This window comes from Cetorhinus maximus, chromosome 9, assembly GCF_964194155.1.
Source record: "Cetorhinus maximus chromosome 9, sCetMax3.hap1.1, whole genome shotgun sequence".
In the NCBI taxonomy this organism is placed as follows: domain Eukaryota; kingdom Metazoa; phylum Chordata; class Chondrichthyes; order Lamniformes; family Cetorhinidae; genus Cetorhinus; species Cetorhinus maximus.
Window position 1 is genome coordinate 111140187 of NC_135887.1, and position 21956 is coordinate 111162142.

General features: G+C 45.6%; 1 protein-coding gene across 4 annotated transcripts in view; it reads right to left on the minus strand.

Moving 5' to 3' along the window:
• The window catches only part of LOC144684931 (polypeptide N-acetylgalactosaminyltransferase 18-like), a 297659-nt gene that overhangs the window by 91965 nt on the left and 183738 nt on the right, over positions 1 to 21956 (minus strand). For all 4 annotated transcript variants that reach the window (XM_078549348.1, XM_078549346.1, XM_078549349.1 and 1 more), the window contains 2 exons: positions 12876 to 13073; positions 7646 to 7760 (listed from right to left, as the gene is read on the minus strand). In XM_078549348.1, the coding sequence (XP_078405474.1) occupies positions 7646 to 7760; positions 12876 to 13073 (313 nt within the window). The remainder of the gene's footprint in view (positions 1 to 7645; positions 7761 to 12875; positions 13074 to 21956) is intronic.

The window sequence follows — 21956 nt, forward strand, 5'->3', positions numbered from 1 at the left end:
TGAAAGGATGGCACCATGATGCAGATCTCCATTGTCTCACCAGGGTACCTGGCATGCACAGTGACAATGTGATGACTTAAACTAATGACATGTCTTTGTTCTCCTTCGGATTTGCCAGCACGCTCTCAATCGCAGGACCCCAAAGAGCCACCCATGACGCCAGAGGACCACCAGTCTTCACATGCACCCACATCACGCCTGCTTTCTGAACCAGGCACCAGCGCAGATACCAGCACCCCGGTGGGCATTAGATCTTTGGCTATAATGTCGGTGCACAGTGGTGAGGGCACTTCACACTCGCTTGAGGAGCAGGCGGAGGCAGAGAGTGCCCAGGGCGTCAGCAGTCGGAAGACTGCTGGAGACCAGGACGATGCTGAGTCAAAGGCAGGTGATGAGCAAGATGTGCAGGAGGATCTGGCAGAGATGCATGAGGGTCTGTGTGCTATGGTCTCCGTTATGGAGGAGCCCATGCAAAACATCAGCACTGCGTTGACCCTCATGGCCGAGTGCAATGCCTCCTCCATTGAGAGAGTGGCGGTTCTCATGGAAAGGCAGATCCAGGGACAGAATCAGGGGTTCCTGGGGTGGCACTCGGACCTGCAAGCCCTCACACAGACACTGACCTCAGGTGGTCAGTTCCAATGTGGGAGATGGATGAGGCACTTAGTATCCCAGCTAGGTGCCCGTCCATCAATGGTGAGCAGGGGGGTCCAAAGCGACCTCATGTTGGCACACGAGCTGCCTGTCGTTTCTGCGGGTTCCTCTCAGGGCGCTCTGGATGACAGAAGCAACTCCTCTGCCCCTCTACCAGTGACTGTGGCATTTGATGAGGCTGCGATGACTGGGGTGATGCCAGCCGTGGCACCAGCCTCTTCCTCCCAGGTGGGGCCAACACAGGCTCCACTGGCCAGAGGACAACCACCAAGGTTATTGAAGCCAACAAGACAGCAGAGTCAGCTGGCTGTCTCCGATGCCACTACCAGCAAGGGGGCACCAAGACGTAGCACTCGCAAACGTAAGCTTAAGGCACCATGAGCACAAGAGGGGCTGCTCACGGGTGATCTTCTGTTCTGTAATGCTTGGTCTATGTTTACTGGTCTGGGAATAAAGACCAGAGAAGGTTATGCTAATTTGTTTGGATTGTCAAAATGAGGTAAATTTTGTATTTGTCATAATGATCTGAGTGTGCTTCACCTTTTTTTTTTGGAGCAGGGTACGTCAGTATGTAATGCTGGACATGAGTGATTCTGAACTTTATTGCACAGGCACTGGGTGGACTTTGGGTTCAAATGAAAGGGTTATTTCAGACACCTGGGATGGAGGCGGCACCCCTGGTGTGAGGTTAAAGCTGATCTTTGGCAGCCTAACTGAAGGAGCATTGGATCAAGGCATCCCTTGTGTCCCTGCCTCCCTGAAGGATATAGAGTCTGCCTCCATGCCCTCAGGGTCCTCCTCACCGGGATCTTCTTCTAATTCACTACTGGATTCATCCTCTCTGGCCTGTGGAGCTGCGTCATCATCTTCTTCCTCCAGTGGGTCCCCCCTTGACAGTGCCAGATTGTGGAGAGCGCAGCATGCAACCACGATCAGTGACACCCACTCTGAGGGGTATTGTAGTGCTCGTCCTGAACGGTCCAGGCATCGGAAGCGCATCTTCAGAAGGTCTATGGTCCTCTCTATCACAGCCCTTATGGAGGCATGACTCCTGTTACACCGCTGCTCTGCCTCTATTCTTGGGTGGCAGAGAGGCGTCATTAGCCAGCTTTTCAATGGATAGCCCTTGTCACCCAGCAGCCATCATCCAGTCAGGCTGGAGCCTCGGCACCTGGGAGTGTCTGAGGATATAAGCGCCATGGGAGCTGCCAGGGTACCAGGCACAGACTTACAGAGTCTGCATCCTGTGGTCACACACTATCAGAGAGTGGAAGCCCTTCCTGTTGACGAAGGCACCCGGCTGACCCACTGGCGCCTTGATGGCCACATGTGTGCAGTCGATGGCACCCTGGACGCAGGGGAACCTAGCAATCACTGCGAAGCCTCTGGCTCGCTCAGCCTGGCTGGCCTCGTCCATACGGAAATGAATAAATGTCAGTACCCACCTGAACAGAGCTTCTGTCACCAGCTTGATGCAACTGTGGACAGCTGATTGGGACACTCCACACAGATCCCCCACTGACCCCTGGAAAGGTCCGGAAGCAGAGAAGTTGAGAGACACTATGACTTTTAGAGCCACTGGCATGGGGTGTCCACCCACACAGTTGGAGCTGATCTCAGGGCCGATCATCTGACAAATGGAGGTCACAGTCTCCTTGGAGAGGCAGAGCCTCCTTCGGCATTGCACCTCGGACATATTGAGGTAGCTGCATCACCACCTGTAAGCAGCAGGATAGTGGCGTCTTCTGCAGCCCCTTCGTCCTTGGACTGCCTGCTGGCCCTGCGCTCCTTGTGCCTGCATCTCTCCCCTCCCCTGGAAGCTGCATAGGGACACCTGGCCTCCTCTCCCTTCTACCCCTCTCTTCCTCCTCAGAGGAGTTGCCTCCAGCGGAGACCACAATCCCTATTACCAGGGTAACAGAAGGCTGTCTGATACCTGGAAGGATCCACACAGTCAAAATCCCCCGGGGGTCTTGGAGACACCAATGAGTCCTGGAATGAAGCTGAGAAATGCTCAGAATGAAGCTCAGAACAGAGCTGAAGATGTCAAGTTCAAATAAGCAACCAGCAGCAAACTCTCTCCTAAACTCCTCACTACTCACACTGGCACTGCTGCTGACCCTTTTTATCCCGCCCTTGGATGAGGTTTTGCAAATGTGGGCTGCCCCCTGCCCGTTTTGCCCGTGCAACGAGTGCAAAATCACACGGGCAACGTAAAATTGGGTTCAATTGGGTTTTTAATGGCCTTAAGCGGCCTTTTAATTGATGGAGGGCACGGCTCAGACACCCGTGCGCGCGCCCGCCCGCCAACCTGAAGATTGCTCGCGCGGGATGACGTCAGGACGCTCGCCCAACGCCTTCTGGCGCTATTTTATGCCCAATCGGGCGGGGTGCGCACCTGCCCGTGAGCTGAAAAATTCTGCCCCTTATGTGGCTCGGTGTCAAATTTTGTTTGATGGCGCTCCTGTGAAGCACCTTGCACATTTTCTTCTGCTAAAAGTGCTTTTTAAATGCAGGTTGTTGTTGTTGATGTTGATTTATTTGTAGCAGATATGAAGTGGGGGTTGCCAACCCTCCCGGATTGGACTGGATTCTCTAACAATTGAAGCTTAATCTCTAGGTCACTGCCTTGCGCAGCAACCAGAGAGAGAGAGAGCGAGAGAGAGAGAGAGCAAAAGAAAATTGCATTGGTTTTTCATTTACTTTGAATGCTTCTGTTCATTAGCTATAAAAATATTGAGATGGGAAAAGAGCTGTCTGACTGACAGTTAAGAAATGTCCAAGTGGGTATTAAAGAGTCTGTCCTCCTTAAAATGGCTCTGAGAAGACAAGGTTTTGTGATGATTGACATGTCAGGCAAGTGATGCAGGGGGGAATTGTGGGGGGAGGGAGGGGGGCAAGATATCATGTGATGAAACCTCCAGGAATACATTCAACCCAAGTTGGCAGCCCTGGCATGAAGGAATATGGATCACAGATGGGTAAATAGAATTGAGGTTCAGATTATTTATGATCTAATTAAAAAGCAGAATAAGCTTGAGGGGCTGAATGGCCTACTCCTGTACCTATGTAAGCCACTAAGACTGAAACATCAAAAGTGTTTATGAAGCCGAACTGAATTAAGTGCCGTTTTCAGTGAGAGCCATGATTTAGGCTTCAGGTTCAATGAGGATGGATTGTAAGCAAATATCCATAACTGGTGTGAGAGCAACTGGTCTGTAGTTCCTTAGGATTATGCTTCTCTCCTTTCTGGAATAGAGATTTGCAACTCTCCAGTCACCCTGCAAAAATTACATATCCAAGGAGTGTTGGAACTGAGAGGTTATAACTATCGGGAAAGATTAACTAGGCTTTTCTCCAGAGTGTTTTAGTTGGATATTTCTTATGTTCTTAAGGGAAAGCGAGATATGTACATGAGAGAGAAAGAAATAGAAGAATGCTTTAGGTGAAATGCAGTGGGAGGAGGTTTGTGTAGTACATAAACACCGGCATGGACCAGTTGGGCCAAATGATCAGTAATAAATACTATGTAATTCTATATGATATGAAGCAGACACAGAAATCCATGAGAAGGCATTGGGCGCAGCACCTGGAGCAGAGGTTGTTTCAGAAGACCGAAGTAAGATGGGCCGAATTATCTTCCTCATGACTAACTATCCTATGAACCGCACTGCGGAAATGAATGAATAATCTATCTAGTTTTGGCCGGGCTTGACAGATAGCATTAGAAGAGGGATTTGAGCTTGTTTATTGTAAGAAAATTGCTTACTGCCAAGACATGTTGACAATGTCTCCTGGGGAAAAAATGACACAGCTGAAAAAAGAGTAACGCACAGTTTCGTTCCTGGCTTCATGGCCTGGATGCTAACAGGAGTGGGTTACATAAGGAAGTGGCGGGGGTTCTGGAATTTTGGGTGGGAAACCCAGCCTCGTGCTATGGGGGCAGGGGTCTGCAGCCTGCCACATGTGGCTCTTTAACATCGCATTTGTGACTCCCAACCTTTCCCAGTTGGATAACATTAAGGACTGAATTTTACCTTTGCCGGGCACGTGCGATCGGCGGGCCTGGGAGCGGTCGGAAAATAGACCGTCAACCGCGATCGGTCCCCAACCGCGATTTCACGCTGGCTGGCCAATTAACAACCAGCCAGCGTGAAACATGCGCTGAAAAGCTCAGCACTGCCGGGGTGGGGGCGGGAAGAGGGCAGGCAGTGACATTTCCGTGGGCGGGTGAGCTCTGCGGGAAACCTCCCTGAAGGCAGACAGCTGCCTCAGGGAGCTGCAGACCTAAAAACGCTCAAATAAAGGTTTAAAAAGCTGCAAAAAAAAAATGTCCATGCATCACAATCGATCACCTGAAAATACAGCTGACAAAAATGCTGTCCACAGATATTTATTTTTATTTCGTTTCATAACGGAGATTTCATCCCGCCCTTGGATGGGGTTTGATGAAAAATGCAAAGGCTGCCTGGCCGATTCGCCCGTCCGCCAACCGTAAGGTTGGACGGGCCACGAAAAATCGGAGACAATTGCGCCGTTAACGGGCTTAATCGCCCTCTCAATCGTCGGCGGGCGGGCGCGCGCAAATTCGGAAGCGTGCCCGCCGAGCGAAATATCGCACGAGTGCGCGATGACATCGCCCGACGTCTTCTCGTGTGATTTTATGCCCGATCAGGTCGGGCACGCGCCCGCCCTCAGGATGTAAAATTCAGCCCTAAAATAAAAAGTGCCTAAAAACAATGAAGTCAAGAAAAGTAAGAATCATGTTTATATGAGGGGAGGTGGGGAGTCGGGGAGAAGAAGCTGATTATTGTGCTGCGCTTTATGGTTTCAAAAGAATATTTTAATAAAAAACACTGTGCTCGAAATAAACCTGTTTGAGTGGTATAGCTGCACCATGGTTATAGGTCAGGTCTTTGGTTCAAGGATAGGTTTTATGGTTACAAACATTATTGTTTCTAATATGGCTGAGACAATAAATTATTCTGACTATGCTATTAGAAACTATACTTTTATCATGAGAATCATTAACCGAAAAATTACCTCAATTCTATGCATCTTTAGTTAAAGTTGGTTTTACAGGTGACTTAACTGAAAAAAATATGGTAAATATATATATCCAAATATACAATAGTTCAGTGTTAGGTCTATTTTAAATTTGATCTTTTTTATTGATACATAAATTCAATACATGTATTTTGTTTATCATATCCAAATGATGCACTCTAGCAAAGATTCTTGGCAATTTTCATCTTGCATTTCCCAATAATTTTTCTTTTAGCCATTTTTAAAATTTCAAATGGCTGTTCAGGTTAAAAAAAAAAGTTGTTGACTCCTGCTAGCGAGTTTTAAGCCCACAGCAGAGGTCTTCTGTCCTTGACAAGCTCTCTGGCCGGAACCTAATAGACAGGGTTGTCTTCCAGTCAAGTCAGGAAGGACTTGGGAACAGGGTGCAGGAATACATAGGTCTGATCTCCAGCTTCGGGGTTTGTGGGGGTGCTCCTGATTCCGGACTGAGGCCCCATCCCCAATGCCATTAGTTTGGACGAGGTTATAAGCCACGGATGCTGGGATGAAGTGGTCTGTGAGTGCCAGCATGAAAAGCATTGGTGTTTATTAAGTCCCTTATATTTGTGGTTTTGTGTTTCATGTAAATTAGATGTGTGCTATTTATGAAGTCATTTCCTTCCCTTACAAGCAGCTGTGTTGCTGCTTGTGTCAATCGAGAAATATTACTTGCCCCTTGCAGTATTGGACAGTTTTACTGTTCATCCAGGTTTGGAAGGGGCAGTAAGAGCAGCTAGGATAGGATTGTCCTGGAGTCTCCAGGAATTAAAGGTTAATTTTTTTGGGAACCACTATGAGAAAAACCCCTGAGAACATCATAAGGGCACGAGCGCATGCATTTATTAATTACAAAGTAACTAATAACAAAATTCCCTCAGTACTGCCCTTCCAATACTGCTGCACTCCCTCAGTACTGCCCCTCCAATGGCACAGCACTCCCTCTATACAGCCCCCCGACGGTGCAGCACTCCCTCAACACTGCCCCTCTGACAGTGCAGCGCTCCTTCAGTGCAGCCCTGTCTCAGTACAGCCTCTCTGACAGTGCAGCACTCCCTCAGTACTGCCTCTCCGACAGTGCAGCATCAGGTAGTGCAATTCAGGTCCTAACCACTTGCTGTGTAAAAACATCTTTCCTCATGTCGCCTTTGGTTCTTTGGTCATTCACCATCATTCGGTGCCTTTTGGTTCTTGATCCTTCCCCAGTGAGAACAGTCTGTCTCTATCTACTCTATATAGATCCCTCATGATTTTGAACACCTCTATCAAATCTCCTCTCAACCTTCTCTTCTCCAAAGAAGACAGCCCCAGCTTCTCCAACTTATCTATGTGGCTGAAGTTCCTCATCCCTGGAATATTCTCACAAATCTTTTCTGCACCCTCTCTAATGCATTCACATCTTTCCTAAAGTGCAATATCCAGATCAGGATACAATACTCCATTTGAGGCCAAACCAGTATTCTATAAGGGTTCATCATACTTCCTTGCTTTTGAACTCTATGTCTCTATAAAACACAGGATCCCATACACCTTATTAACTGCTCTCTCAAAGGTAGCAAGTAAAGGTGATGACCACTGGTCAGATTCATTCACGTGTCAGCTTATCTCTAATTATTTGCTTTAAGCTGCTATCCGGCTGCCAGCTATGAAAGGATTCTGCCCATTCATCACGGGCAGAGAATAGTTAAAAATATCTACACCCGGCCACTCACAGTAACCATCCTAATCTTTACCATGGCTTCATAATCAGAAGTGAACTCGAATTGCACACAAACTCAAAGCAACACACTGGAGATCAGGAACTGGGCAACAGTGTTCTACTAGACCAGGGTTTGGTGTTCTTCCTCAAACCAAATCCAAGCTTCAAAACCAATTAAAAAAAGAAGCGGAGAAGAAAATTGGCTGATCAGCTTTGCCTGATAGTTACCCTGATGCTGAGTTCCACATTCTCCCCTCCGTAGATCTCCATGCCTTCATCCAGTAAGCCAATCTCCTCAAAGTACAGTCTGTCTACCACAAAACAACCAATCAGAGCAGGGCTTCTACAAAACAAAAAAAAACACAAGGAAGTAAAACTGAGTTAAGACCTTTCCTAATGGGGGTTTCTAAATTATAAAATCAGTGTGGCGGGTTAACCGGCTCCTGAACATTTTTCATTTTGTACAGGTGAGGGTGAATCCTATGGCAATTCAGAGTCACGACATATTCAGTGTGTGTGATCTGATTTAGGTCATAAGATTGTCACTTTGTCATCAATTATACAGCCAAACAGAGTAGGTGACAAGTCACAGAAAGTCGTTTTCAGATAATACATTATTAAGATCAGACCCATGCTGACACTACATCTACTTCTGATCAGTCCCACCTTGAGGACTGTGTCCTATTATGGTCAGTCCCACTTTGAGCACTGTGTCCACTTCTGATCAGTCTTGAGCACTGTGTCCTATTCTGGTCAATCCCACCTTGAACGTAGTGTCCAGTTCTGATCAGACCCACCCTGAAAGCATGTCCAGTTCTGGTCAGACCCACCCCGAGGACTGTGTCTATTTTTGGTCATGGAGACACAAGAGAAACATTCACATACTGGAGACAGAGCAGCGAGGAGTATTAGGCCGATCTCTGGTTTGACGGGGATTGAGTTATGAGGAAAGGCTGGAGACACCTGGGCTGGTTACCAGATGAGCTGGTGGTGATCTTACAGAGAGCTAAGATGTAAATGATATGACAAAAGTCAATCTGGAATATTATGTCAAATTAGACCATGATATTATAAGTGTTCAAATAAATTAGTATAAAACAAAGCTAGGAATTGTATAAGAAACTTTTCGTTCACACAGAGTGACTGACCACATGAAATTGCCTCAGGGTACAGTAGGAAAAGAAAGACTTGCATTTCTATAGTGCCTTTCATGACCTTTGGATGCCACAAAGTGCTTCACAACCAATGAAGTAGTTTAGAAATGTGGTCATATTGTAATGTCGGAAATGTGGCAACCAATTTGTGCACATCAAGCTCCCACAAACAGCAATGTGATAATAACCATATAATCTGTTTTACTGATGTTGCTTGAGGGCTAAGTATTGGCCAGGACACCGGCGAGAATTCCCCTGTCCTTCTTTGAAATAGTGCCATGGGGTCTTTAACATCAACCATTGAGAGCAGACAAGGAGAGGCAGACAGAGATTTAACATTGCAACCAAAAGTCAGCACCTCCCTTCACAGTGTTCAGCACCATTCACAACCCCTCAGATACTGAAGCAGTCCATATCCATATGCAGCAAGGCCTGGACAATGTTCGGGCTTAGGCTGATAAGTGGTAAGTAACCTTCACACCACACAAGTGCCAGGCAATGACCATGTCCAACAAGAGAGAATCTAACCATCTATCTTTGATGTTCAATGGTATTACCGTCGCTGAATCCCCCACCATCAACATCCTAAGGGTTACCATTGATCAAAAACTGAACTGGACCAGCCATATAAATACTGTGTCTACAAGAACAGGTTAGAGGCTGGGAATTCTGTGGCGAGTGGCTCACCTCTTGATTCTCCACAATCTACAAGGCACAACTCAGGAGTGTGATGGAATACCCGCCACTTGCCTTGATGAGTGCAGCTCCAACAACACTAAAGAAGCTTGACACCATCCAGGACAAAGCAGCCCACTTGATTGGCACCCCATCCACTGCCTCCACAACTGACACACAGTGGCAGCTGTGTGTACCACCTACAAGGTGCACTGCAGCAAATCACCAAGTCTCCTTTGGCAGCACCTTTCAAACCCATGAGCTCTACCACCTAGAAGGACGAGGGCAGCAGATGCATGTGAACGCCATGACCAGCAAGTTCCCCTCCAAGCCACACATTATCCTGACTTGGAAACATATTGCTGTTCCTTCACTGTCGCTCGGTCAAAATCCTGGAACTCCCTCCCTAACAGCACTGTGGGATTAGATGTTAAGCCATGGCCCTGTCACGCTCTCAAGTGGACATAAATAATCCTACGGAGTATTTTGAAGAACAGCAGGAGAGTTCTGTTCAGTGTCTTGCGAATATTATTTATCCTTCAACGAACATCACTTAAAAAAAAGGGATGGTCATTATCAAATTGCAGCCATCCACTCCTAGCGCACCATAATCAATGACGAGTAAAACTATGTAAGGGGAAGCAACCAAACTAACTTGAAACTCTAAGGTGGCAGAGTGTCGCTGATGTGAGCATAATGAACCAAAAATATTCCTGAGGCAACTCCAAAGTGAAAAACTGTTCCCTAAATAGCTAATGACTAGGGGACTTGCTGCTGTGTTTCCTACACTATGACAGTGACTACACTTCAAAAAGACTTCATTGGCTGTAAAGCACTTTGGAACATCAGGTGGTGTGAAAGGTTCTGGGAGCATGTTCCAGAGTGAGCGGTTGAGAAGGCTGGAGGTGTGCAGCAGAGGTTCAACGAGTGTGAGAGTTGGTTGGTCAGAGGGAACATGCAAGTGACAAAGGCATAGTGATTGCGAACTTGAGGCCTGTAACTCGAGTTGAGTAGTGATTATCTCATCAGTTCCCAATACAAAACAATCTTCAGTTAAAGCAAGCGTATCTAGGCTGCTGAGTGCACTGTCATTGTGGTACATCAGTGAGACTGCCTGACTGTGTATCTTGAATGGGGTACATCAGTGAGACTGTGTATCTTGAATGGGGTACATCAGTGAGACTGTGTATCTTGAATGGGGCATATCAGTGAGACTGTGTATCTTGAATGTGGTATATCAGTGAGACTGTGTATCTTGAATGGGGTATATCAGTGAGACTGTGTATCTTAAATGGGATATATCAGTGAGATTGTGTATCTTGAATTTTTTTTTGTTCATTCACGGGATGTAGGCATCACTGGCTAGGCCAGCATTTATTGCTGATCCCTAATTGCCCGTGTGGCTCTGGAGTCACATGTAGGCCAGACCAGGTAAGAACAGCAGGTTTCCTTCCATAAAGGGCATTAGTGAACCAGACAGGTTTATACAACAATCAGCAATGGTTCTGTGGTCATCACCAGATTTTTATTGAATTCAAATTTCATTATCTGCCATAGTGCGATTTGAACCCAGGTCCCCAGAGCATTACCCTGGGTCTCTAGAATACTAGTCCCGAATGGGGTACATCAGTGAGGATGTGTTTTATGAATGGGTATATGATTGAGGGTGTATACCCTGAGTGGGCTATATTAATGAGTGTGTATGGTTAACAGACAGGAAACAGAGAATAGGAATAAATGGGTCTTTTTCAGAATGGTAGGTAGTGATTACTGGGGTACCGCAGGGATCAGTGCTTGGGCCCCAGCTATTCACAAAATATATTAATGATTTGGATGAGGGAACCAAATGTGATCTTCCCAAGTTTCCTGACGACACAAAACTAGGTGGGAATGTGAGTGGTGAGGAGGATGTTAAGAGGCTTCAAGGTGATTTAGACAAGTTGAGTGAGTGGGCAAATACATGGCAGATGCAGTATAACGTGGATAAGTGTGAAATTATCCACTACTGTAGGAAAAACAGAACGGTAGAGTATTATTTAAGTGGTAATAGATTGGGAAATGTTGATGTACAAAGGGAGCTGGGTGTCCTTGTACACCAGCCACTGAAAGCAAGCATGCAGGTGCAGCAAGCAGTTAAAAAAGCAAATGGTATGTTGGCCTTCATTGCGAGAGGAGTTGAGTATAGGAGCAAGGATGTTTACTACAGCTGTACAGGGCCTTAGTGAGACCACGCATGGAGTATTGTGAGCAGTTTTGATCTCCTTACCAAAGAAAGGATATACTTGTCATAGAGGGAGTGCAGTGAAGGTTCATCGGACTGATTCTTGGAATGACAGGATTGTGATATGAGAAGAGATTGGGCTGACTAGGCCTGTATTCATTGGAGTTTAGAAGAATGAGAGAGGATCTCATTGAAACGTATAAAATTCTGACAGGGCTGATATTTCCTCTGGCTGGGGAGTCTAGAACAAGGGGTCACAGTCTCAGGATATGGGGTAGGCCATTTAGGACTGAGATGAGGAGAAATTTCTTCACTCAGAGGGTGGTGAACCTGTAGAATTCTCTACCACAGAAGGTTGTGGAGGCCAAGTCACTAAGTATATTTAAGGAAGAAATAGATTTCTAGACTCTAAAGATGTCAAAGGATTTGGGGAGAGAGCGGGAATATGGCATTGAGATAGGTTATCAGCCATGGTCATAATGAATGGCAGAGCAGGTTCGAAAGGCTGAATGACTGACTCCTGCTCCTATTTTCAAGGTTTACCCAGAATGGGGTATATCAGTGAGAATATGTACCCTGAATGGGGTATATCAATGAGACTGTATACCCAGAATGGGGTATATCAGTGAGACTGTGTACTCTGAATGGGTATATCAGTGAGACTGTGTACTCTGAATGAGGTTCATCAGTGAGGGTGTGTACTCTGAATGGGTATATGAATGAGTGTGTGTACCCTGAATGGGGTATATCAGTAAGGCTGTGTACTCTGAATGAGGTTCATCAGTGAGGGTGTGTACTCTGAATGGGTATACGAATGAGTGTGTGTACCCTGAATGGGGTATATCAGTAAGACTGTGTACTCTCAATGGGGTATATCAGTGATAGTGCATACTTTGAATAGGTATATGAATGAAGATGTGTACCCTGAATGGACTATATCAGTGAGTGTGTATACTCTGAATGGGGTATATTAATGAGGGTGCATACTCCAAATGAGTGCAGCAGTAATTCTCACCAAGTCTCTCTGTTTCCTATGATAACATTATTTCAGAATTGACCCACCACTCAGTACATTTCAGGCTTGCTGTTAATTTCAGAGCGGTCCTTCGTTTCCTGTGGAGATGTAATCAGGGGTTAGTCTGAGTCAAACAAAAAAAATGATTTTATTTTTACAAGCTAACTATTTATCCAACAGGAGGTGATTTTTCAGTTGTCCTGACTTGTGACCTGAAGATGGTGGACAGGCTTTGGGGACGTGAGTTACTCACCGCAAAATTTCCAGCTTCTTCTCTGCTCTTGTAGCCACAGTGTCCACTGCATTAGACGATTCCCAAAGGAAAAACTGCAAATATGCGAATAATAAATGAAACCAGTCCAGTTATGACGCAACTCACTGGTGCTTAGTTACCTGATTGGAGCTGTCGTGTTTCCCAGGTTCCACCATTCCTTGGGAGGATTTAAGTAACGACACCACAATTCCCAGTCAAAACCCTGGGCCGCCAGGGGATACTCTTCAATCTCAAAATTATCGTATTTGATGTTATCGAAGGAAGGAGATATGATACGTGTTCTGTCTTCCTTTATTCTTGAGAGTATTGGCTCAGCCCTTGAAAGGTAAAGAGATATTGAGTGAGGTGTTTCTTTCATAGGATGTGGGCGGCACTGTAAAGGCAAACACTAATTGGGCTTGAGAAGGTGGTGATGAGCCACCTTCTTGAATACAGCGCCTTCTTCAATAAATACTGGGCCATTTCGATCGGCAGTTAAGAGTCAACCACATTGCTGAGGATCGGGAGCCAGATATAGGCCAGACCAAGTAAGCATGGCAGATTTCCTCCTTTAAGGACGTTAGGAAGCCAGATAGGTTTTTAAGTAGTTTCGTGGTCACCATTACCGACACTAGCCTTTTATTCCAGGTTTTATTTTAACAAATTGAATTTTTAAATACCCCAGCTGCCATAGGTGGGATTTGAACTCATTTCTCCAGGTCATTCGTCCAGGCCCCTGAATTACTACAAAAGCAAAATGCTGCGGAAGCTGGAAATCTGAAACAAAAAACAGAAAATACTGAAATACTCAGCAGCTCTGGCAGTATCTGTGGAGAGAGAAATAATGAACTGTGGCCTTTCATCAGAACCCTGAATTGTCTGCTACCATGCTCAGCTAAAGTTCCAGGTTTGGAATTACCAGCGGGATACAATCAGCAAGTTAGCCCAAATTTACGCTCACTGTTATGCTCATGATATGGTCATTTATGCTGAAAGAAATCTAGGAATATGTGGACTCGCATCAGATGAAATGACTCTGAAAGCTGTCGGATATTGTTGTAAAAGCCAAATTGGTTCACTAACAGCCCTCAGAGGAAGGAATCAATCACCATTCCTGCTCTGGGCCTCCATGTGATTCCAGTCCCACACCCACATGGATGTCTCTTCATGCCCCTCGAAGCAACTAACGATGGGCATTAACTGTAGCCTGGCCAAAATCACCAAAATCCCAAGAATAAATATGCATAAAACAAAAAAAATGAATCTCATTCTGGGATGACAAACACATCCTGGCTATGCACAAATTGGGAAGCCTGTTAACTAAATGACTACACTTCAAAGGTCTCTAGAACCTTAAGCACATAATCAAGGCTGACACTCCCAACACAGTACTGTACTGAGGAAGGGCAGTTCTCTCAGAGGGTTAGTACTGATGGAATGCTGCACTATGGAGGGGCAATACTGAGGGAGTGCTGCACTGTCAGAGGGGCAGTACTGAGGGAATGCTGCACTATGGAGGGGCAATACTGAGGGAGTGCTGCACTGTCAGAGGGGCAGTACTGAGGGAGTGCTGCACAGTTAGAGGGGCAATACTGAGGGAGTGCTGCACTGTTAGAGGGGCAGTACTGAGGGAGCGCTGCACTGTTAGAGGGGCAGTACTACACTGTCAGAGGGATTTTAAAGCCATACGAGGAGCGCAAAATGGCACCATCCTCCACGTTGGGCGGGGAGCCTCAGCCAATAAGAGCGCGAAATTGCAAGGCTTTACTCAGAAGCAGGAAGCAGCCACCACTAGCAGACAAATTAAGAGATAACTTAGCAGCAAAAACATGACATAACGGTAACAGAGGGAAGCAGAAAACCTTGTAATGAATAACAGTTTAAAAAGATCGAATGTTCTTTCTGTCATCAAAATTGACACCTCATGAGACATTGTAAAGATAGAATCAGACAGACTGTCAGACAAAAGTAAAAACCCAATAAGATCAACAGCGTTGAAAAGCCTGAAGAAATAGATTCAGATATTTATTCACTATATAATTTAAAGGTAGGAAGAACAGAACCTATCTATGTAGCCATCAGAGTGAATGAGAGGTCTATCAAAAGGGAGATGGATACTGAAGCAGTCACTACAGTGATACTTTTAAATACCTGAATCATGGAGAACGTAAACTAAATTTGGAAGAAACTGATGCTAAATTGTAAACTTACACAGGAGAAGACATACAAGTTAGGGGCATATGTAAAGTCACAGTGCACTACGGAGGTCAAACAGTGAAATTACCCTTGATGATGGGAGCAGGCAAGGGACCTAGTCTCCTCAGACGAAACTGGCTGAAAGAAATTAAATTGGAATGGACTGAAATCTTCCAACTGAGAGCTAATGGGCTATCAGAGCTACTACAAAAATATGCCTCAGATTTCAAGTACCTTATTCAATGCAGGAAAAGGTAGACGCCGAACTGGACAGATTAGAAAAACTGGAAAAACTTTCAGAGTGGGCAGTGCCAATTGTACCTATTCTCAAACCTGACCAAAGCATTCGAATTTGTGGGGACTACAAATTAACAATCAATAAAGTGGCTAAGTTGGACAGACACCCTGTACCAAAAATTGAAGACTTGTACACTAAACTGGCAGGTGGAAATGCTTACACAAAGCTTGATATGAGTCATGCTTATCAACAATTGGAATTTTGAAGGCCTCCCGGAAGTTTGTTACCATTAATACACACAAAGGGTTGGACCAATACACCCGTTCACCTTTTGGTGTACCTTCAGCTTGTGCCATATTCCAAAGAACCATGGAAAGTTTACTGCAGGGACTGCCCCACATTGTAGTTTATTTGGATGACGTTCTCGTGACTGGACTCACTGAAATTGGAAGACGTGTTGAAACGCTTTTCGCAGGTTGGAGTGAGGTTGAAAATGGAAAAGTGCACATTTCAGATGAAAGAGTTAACTTACCTAGGCTACAAGGTAGATTCACAAGGCCTACATCCAGTTGAAGAAAAAGTGAAAGCCATTAAAGAAGCTCCAGAGACAAAGAATACATCCGAACTGAAATCATTCTTGGGGATGATCAATTACTATGGATGTTTCTTGCCTAATTTGTCGACAGAACTGGCACCACTGTATTACTTGCTCAAGAAAAACCAGCAATAGTCTTGGCGAACAACACAGGAAGAAGCTTTCACAAAAGTGAAACAGTTGTTACAATCATCTACACTTCTAGGACATTTTGACCCAAAAAAAGTTGGTATTAAAGTGTGACGCATCAACCTATGAAGTGGGAGCAGTGCTTTCCCATCGAATGGATGATCGATCAGAATAACCTATAGGATATGTATCGAGAACACTCAGTACTGCAGAAAAAGCATACTCTGAAATAGAAAAAGATGGCCTGTATGATATGTACACAGTCGTCATTTTACCATCATATTGGAGCAAAAGCCATTATTGGGATTATTCAGCGAAGACAAGGCTATACCACCTATAGCCTCAGAAAGAATACAAAGATAGGCCCTGATCTTGGCAGCATATGCGTATACTTTTATTCATAGACCCGGAAGTCAAATTGCAAACGCAGATGAGCTCAGTCGTTTGCCCTTGCAAGTAAAAGATGAGAATGTTCCAATTCCTCAAGAATTCATTATATTATTGAACTTCCTGGACTCATCACCGATGTGTGCTAGACAGATTAAAGGCTGGGCAAATCGAGACCCAGTCTTATCCAAAGTGCGAGATCAAGTTCTTCATTGTTGGTCACAAAAACAAGAATCTGATAAAATGAATCTGTATTTCCAGAGAAGGTATGAAATAACCAGCCAGGAAGGTATCTTATTGTGGGGAGCACGAGTGGCTGTTCCTCCAAAAGGACGAAAGCCATTGTTATTTGAACTTCACAGTGCACATCCCGGAATTTCCAAAATGAAGGCAATAGCTCGCAGCTATATGTGGTGGCCGGGAATGGATGGAGAAAGAGGAAACTTAGTGAGAAGTTGTATGCAGTGTCAACAAGTACAAAAATTACCTGCAACAGCTCCGTTACACCCTGAGAGTGCCAAGGAAGACCATGGGTACGAGTACACATCGACTATGTGGGACCCTTTTATGGCAACAATGTTTCTACTTATCATCGATGCACATTCAACATGGATGGACATATATGAAGTGAGGTTGCCGACATTTGCTGCTACAATTGACAAGCTATGGCAAAGTTTCACAATCAACGGAATACCTGAAGTGCTCGTATCAGACAATGGGACAGTATTCACGAGTGCTGAATTTCACCAATTTATAAGCCTCAGTGGTACTACTCATGTGAGAACTTCACCGTACCACCCTTCTTTAAATGGACTGGCCAAGAGAGCAGTTCAGATATTCAAATCTGGAAAGAAGAAATTGTCTTGAGATTCTATAGCATCCTAAGTCAGGGAAGTCAGAAAATTGGACATGGCCGTCACAGTCGTGACAGGACATTTAATGTAGGAGAGAAAGTATTTGTGAAGAATTTTAGAGAAGGACCAACATGGTTGTTCAGTGAAATAAGTGCAGTAACTGAACCTCTTTCCTTTAGCCCCAACAAACCAGGGCACTGAATCCAACAGAGTGCTACACTGTCAGAGGGTTAATACTGCACTGTTAGAGGGAAAGTGCTGAGGGAGTGGTGCACTCAGAGGTGCTGGGCTTTGGATAAGAAGTTACACCAGGGCCCCATCCGCCCTCTCAAGTTGATGTGAAGGATCCCAAAACACTATTTTGAAGTAAAGTAGGACGCTCTTCCAGTGCCCTTGTCAATATTTACACTTCAATCAATCAGCATCAATTTTATAGTTGATCTTGTTATTACCACATTGATGTTTTTGGGATCTTGCTGTGTGCAAATTGGCTGTTTCCTACATGTCAACAGTAACTACACTTCAAAACATAATTCAGTGGCTGTAAAATGCTTTAGGACATCCTGAGGTCATGAAAGGTGCTGTATGATACAACTCTATCAGTCTTTGTAAATACGCCTCATGGTTAAGATCTTAAGCAGGGCTAGGGAATGTAATGAAAATGGAACTGCTGATGAAAGGTCCTCGACCTGAAACATTAACTCTGTTTCTCTCTCCACAGATGCTGCCTGACCTGCTGAGTATTTCCAGCATTTCCTGTTTTCATTTCAGTTTTCCAACATCCGCAGCATTTGGAGGCTTTTTATTAGTTTGTTCCTGAGACTAGTTTCATTACACAATGCCATCACTCTGCCTGGGAAGAGGGTAAGTTGTCCTTTGAATCTGACTGGAAAATATCCTAAAATCAAAGGAATTATGAAATGCTGAATAGAAAGCCCTGTCGACGTACAGTAATCGTGCAATAGTTTAACTGTTATGGGCAATCCTCTTCCATTTTCTCATCTCATGTTAATTCTGCAGGCTGCTTCTTGGCAGCAATAACTTTCAGCAGCTCATGGTCTGTTTCTTTTTGGGCAATCTGATGCCACATCACTGATATCTGAACAATGTTTGTTTCCAGTCTCCATCAGTAACAGACACAATGATTCTGAACTGATGCTATTTTAAGCTTCTATTTCACTTAAGAACACAAGAAAAAGGAACAGGATTTGACAGCAGTTACTGAGGGTAGAATGTGGGACGCCAGCCAGCATGGCACTGGAGTAGTCAAGTCTGGCGGTAACAAAGGCATGATAGAGGCTTTCAGCAGCAGATGAGGAGGTCTGTGCCTGTTTTTCGGTCCTGCTTTGCAAAAGGGTTTTAAAATAGAAGTAAAATTGTTGCTGAGAACTCCACCATCTTGACTGTAAGGTAATGATATCAAGGGATATGGAGCCAAGGCGGGCGGTTGAGGCACATATCTGCCAAGAAATGTATAAAATCTGAGTGGGCATAGGGTAGACGCTGAGAGGATATCTGGATAATTTCCAGGCTTGGGCTGATAAGTAGCAAGTAACATTCGTGCCACAGAAGTGCCAGGCAATGACCATCTCCAACAAGAGAGAATCTAACCATCTGCCCTTGTCATTCATTGACATTACCATCACTGAATCCCCCACTCCCATCAACATCCTGGGGGTTACCAATGACCAGAAACAGAACTGGACTAACCATATAAATATTGTTGCTACAAGAGCAGTTCAGAGGCTGGAAATTCTGTAACAGGTAATTCACCTCCTGGTCTCCCCAAAGCCTGTCCACCATATACAAGGCAAAATCAAGTGTTTGATGGAATACTCTCCACTTTACTGGATGAGTGCAGCTCCAACAACACTAAAGAAGCTTGACACAATCCAGGCCAATCAATTCTCTTCGTTGGCGCCCCATCCAGCACCTTCAACATTGACTCCCTCCCCCACCGGTGCACAGTGGCTGCAGTGTATACCATATATAGGATGTACTGCAGCAACTCACTAAGCCTCCTTCAACTGCACCTTGCAAACCTACGGCCTCTACCACCCTAGGAGGACAAGGGCAGCAGATCCATGGAATAAACATGACCTGCAAGTTCCCCTCCAAGTCACACACCATCCTGACTGGGAACTATATTGACTTTGCTTCATTGTCACTGGGTTAAAATCCTATGGGTATACCTTGTTTTTATCCATTCACGGGATGTGGGCTTCGCTGGCTTGGCCAGCATTTATTGTCCATCCCTAGCTGCCTTTGAGAAGCGGGTGGTGAGCTACCTTCATGAACCGCTGAAGTCCACGTGGTGTTGGTACACCCACGGTGCTGTTAGGAAGGGAGTTCCAGGATTTTGACCCAGCGACAGTGAAGGAACGGCGATATATTTCCAAGACAGGATGGTGAGTGACTTGGAGTGGAACTTCCAGCTGGTGGTGTTCCCATCTATCTGCTGCCCCCTTGTCCTTCAAGATGGTAGTGGTCGTGGGTTTGGAAGGTGCTGTCAAAGGAGCCTTCGTGAATTCCTACATCTTGTGCATCTTGTAGATGGTACACACTGCTGCTACTGTGCGTTGGTGGTGGAGGGAGTGAATGTTTGTGGATGTGGTGCCAATCAAGTGGGCTGCTTTGTCCTGGATGGTGTCAAGCTTCTTGAGTGTTGTGGGAGCTGCACTCATCCAGGCAAGTGGGGAGTATTCCATCACACTCCTGACTTGTGCCTTGTAGATGGTGGACAGGCTTTGGGGAGTCAGGAGGTGAGTTACTTGTCGCACGATTCCTAGCCTCTGACCTGCTCTTATAGCCACAGTGTTTATATGGCTAGTCCAGTTCAGTTTCTGGTCAATGGTCACCCCCAGGATGTTGTTAGTGGGGGATTCAGCGATGGTAATGATTCTCTCTTGGTTGGAGATGATCATTGCCTGGCACTTGTGTGGTGCAAATGTTACTTGCCACTTGTCAGCCCAAGCCTGGATATTGTTCAGGTTTTGCTGCATTTGGAGATAGATTGCTTCAGTATCTGAGGTGTCGCGATTGGTGCTGAACATTGTGCAATCATCAGCGAACATCCCCACTTCTAATCTTATGATGGAAGGAAAGTCATTGATGAAGCAGCTGAAGACGGTTGGGCCCAAGACACTACCCTGAGGAACTCCTGCAGTGATGTCCTGGAGCTGAGATGACTGACCTCCAATAACCACAACCATCTTCCTTTCTGCTAGGTCTGACTCCAACCAGTGGACAGTTTTCCCCCTGATTTCTATTGACTCAAGTTTTGCTAGGGCTCCTTGATGCCATACTCTTGTCAAATGTGGCCTTAATGTCAAGGACAATCACTCTCACCTCACCTCGGGAGTTCAGATCTTTTGTCCATGTTTGAACCAAGGCTGTAATGAAGTCAGGAGCTGAGTGACCCTGGTGGAACCCAAACTGAGTGCCAGTGAGCAGGTTATTGCTAAGCAAGTGCTGCTTGATAGCACTGTTGATGACTTCTTCCATTACTTTACTGATGATCGAGAGTAGACTGATGGCTGGGTTGGATTTATCCTGCTTTTTGTGTACAGGACATACTAGAGCAATTTTCCACATAGCCAGGTAGATGCCAGTGTTGTAGCTGTACTGGAACAGCTTGGCTACGGGCGCAGCAAGCTTTAGAGCACAAGTCTTCATTACTATTGCCGGAATATTGTCAGGGCCCATAGCCTTTGCAGTATCCAGTGCCTTCAGCCATTTCTTGATATCATACAGAGTGAATCAAATTGGCTGAACACTGGCATCTGTGATGTTGGGGACCTCCGGAGGAGGCCAAGATGGATCATCCACTCGGCACTTCTGACTGAAGATTGTAGCAAATGCATCAGTTTTATCTTTTGCACTGATATGCTGGGCTCCTCCATCATTGAGGATGGGGATATTTGTGGAGCCTCCTCCAGTGAGTTGTTTAATTGTCCACCACCATTCACAACTGGATGTGACAGGACTGCAGAGCTTAGATCTGATCCTTTGCTTGTTGGATCACTTAGCTGTCTGTCTGTCACTTGCTGCTTATGCTGTTTGGCACGCAAGTAGTCCTGTGTTGTAGCTTCACCAGGTTGACACCTCATTTTTAGGTATGCCTGGTGCTGCTTCTGGTATGCCCTCCTGCAGTTTGCATTGAACCAGGGTTGATCCCCTGGCTTGATTGTAATGGTGGAGTGAGGGATATGCTGGACCATGAGGTTACAGATTGTGTTTGAGTACAATTCTGCAGCTGCTGATAGCCAACAGCGCCTCATGAATGCCCAGTCTTTAGTTACTAGATCTGTTCGAAATCTATCCCATTTAGCATGGTGGTAGCGCCACACAACATGATGGAGGGTATCCTCAATGTGAAGGCAGGACTTTGTCTCCGCAACGACTGTGCAGTGGTCATTCCTACTGATACTGTTATGCACAGATGCGTCTGCGGCAGGCAGGTTGGTGAGGATGAAGTCAAGTATGTTTTTCCCTCTTGTTGGTTCCCTCACCATGTGCCGCAGACCCAGTCTAGCAGCTATGTCCTTTAGGACTCGGCAAGTTCAGTCAGTAGCAGAGCTACTGAGCCACTCTTGGCGATGAACATTGAAGTCCCCAACCAGAGTACATTCTGCAACCTCGCCACCCTCAGTTCTTACTCCAAGGAGTGTTCAACATGGAGGAGCACTGATTCATCAGCTGAGGGAAGGCAGTACGTGGTAATCATCAGGAGGTTTCCTTGCCCATGTTTGACCTGATGCCATGAGACTTTCTGGGGTCCAGAGTCGATGGTGAGGACTCCAGGAAACCACTGTGCCGCCAC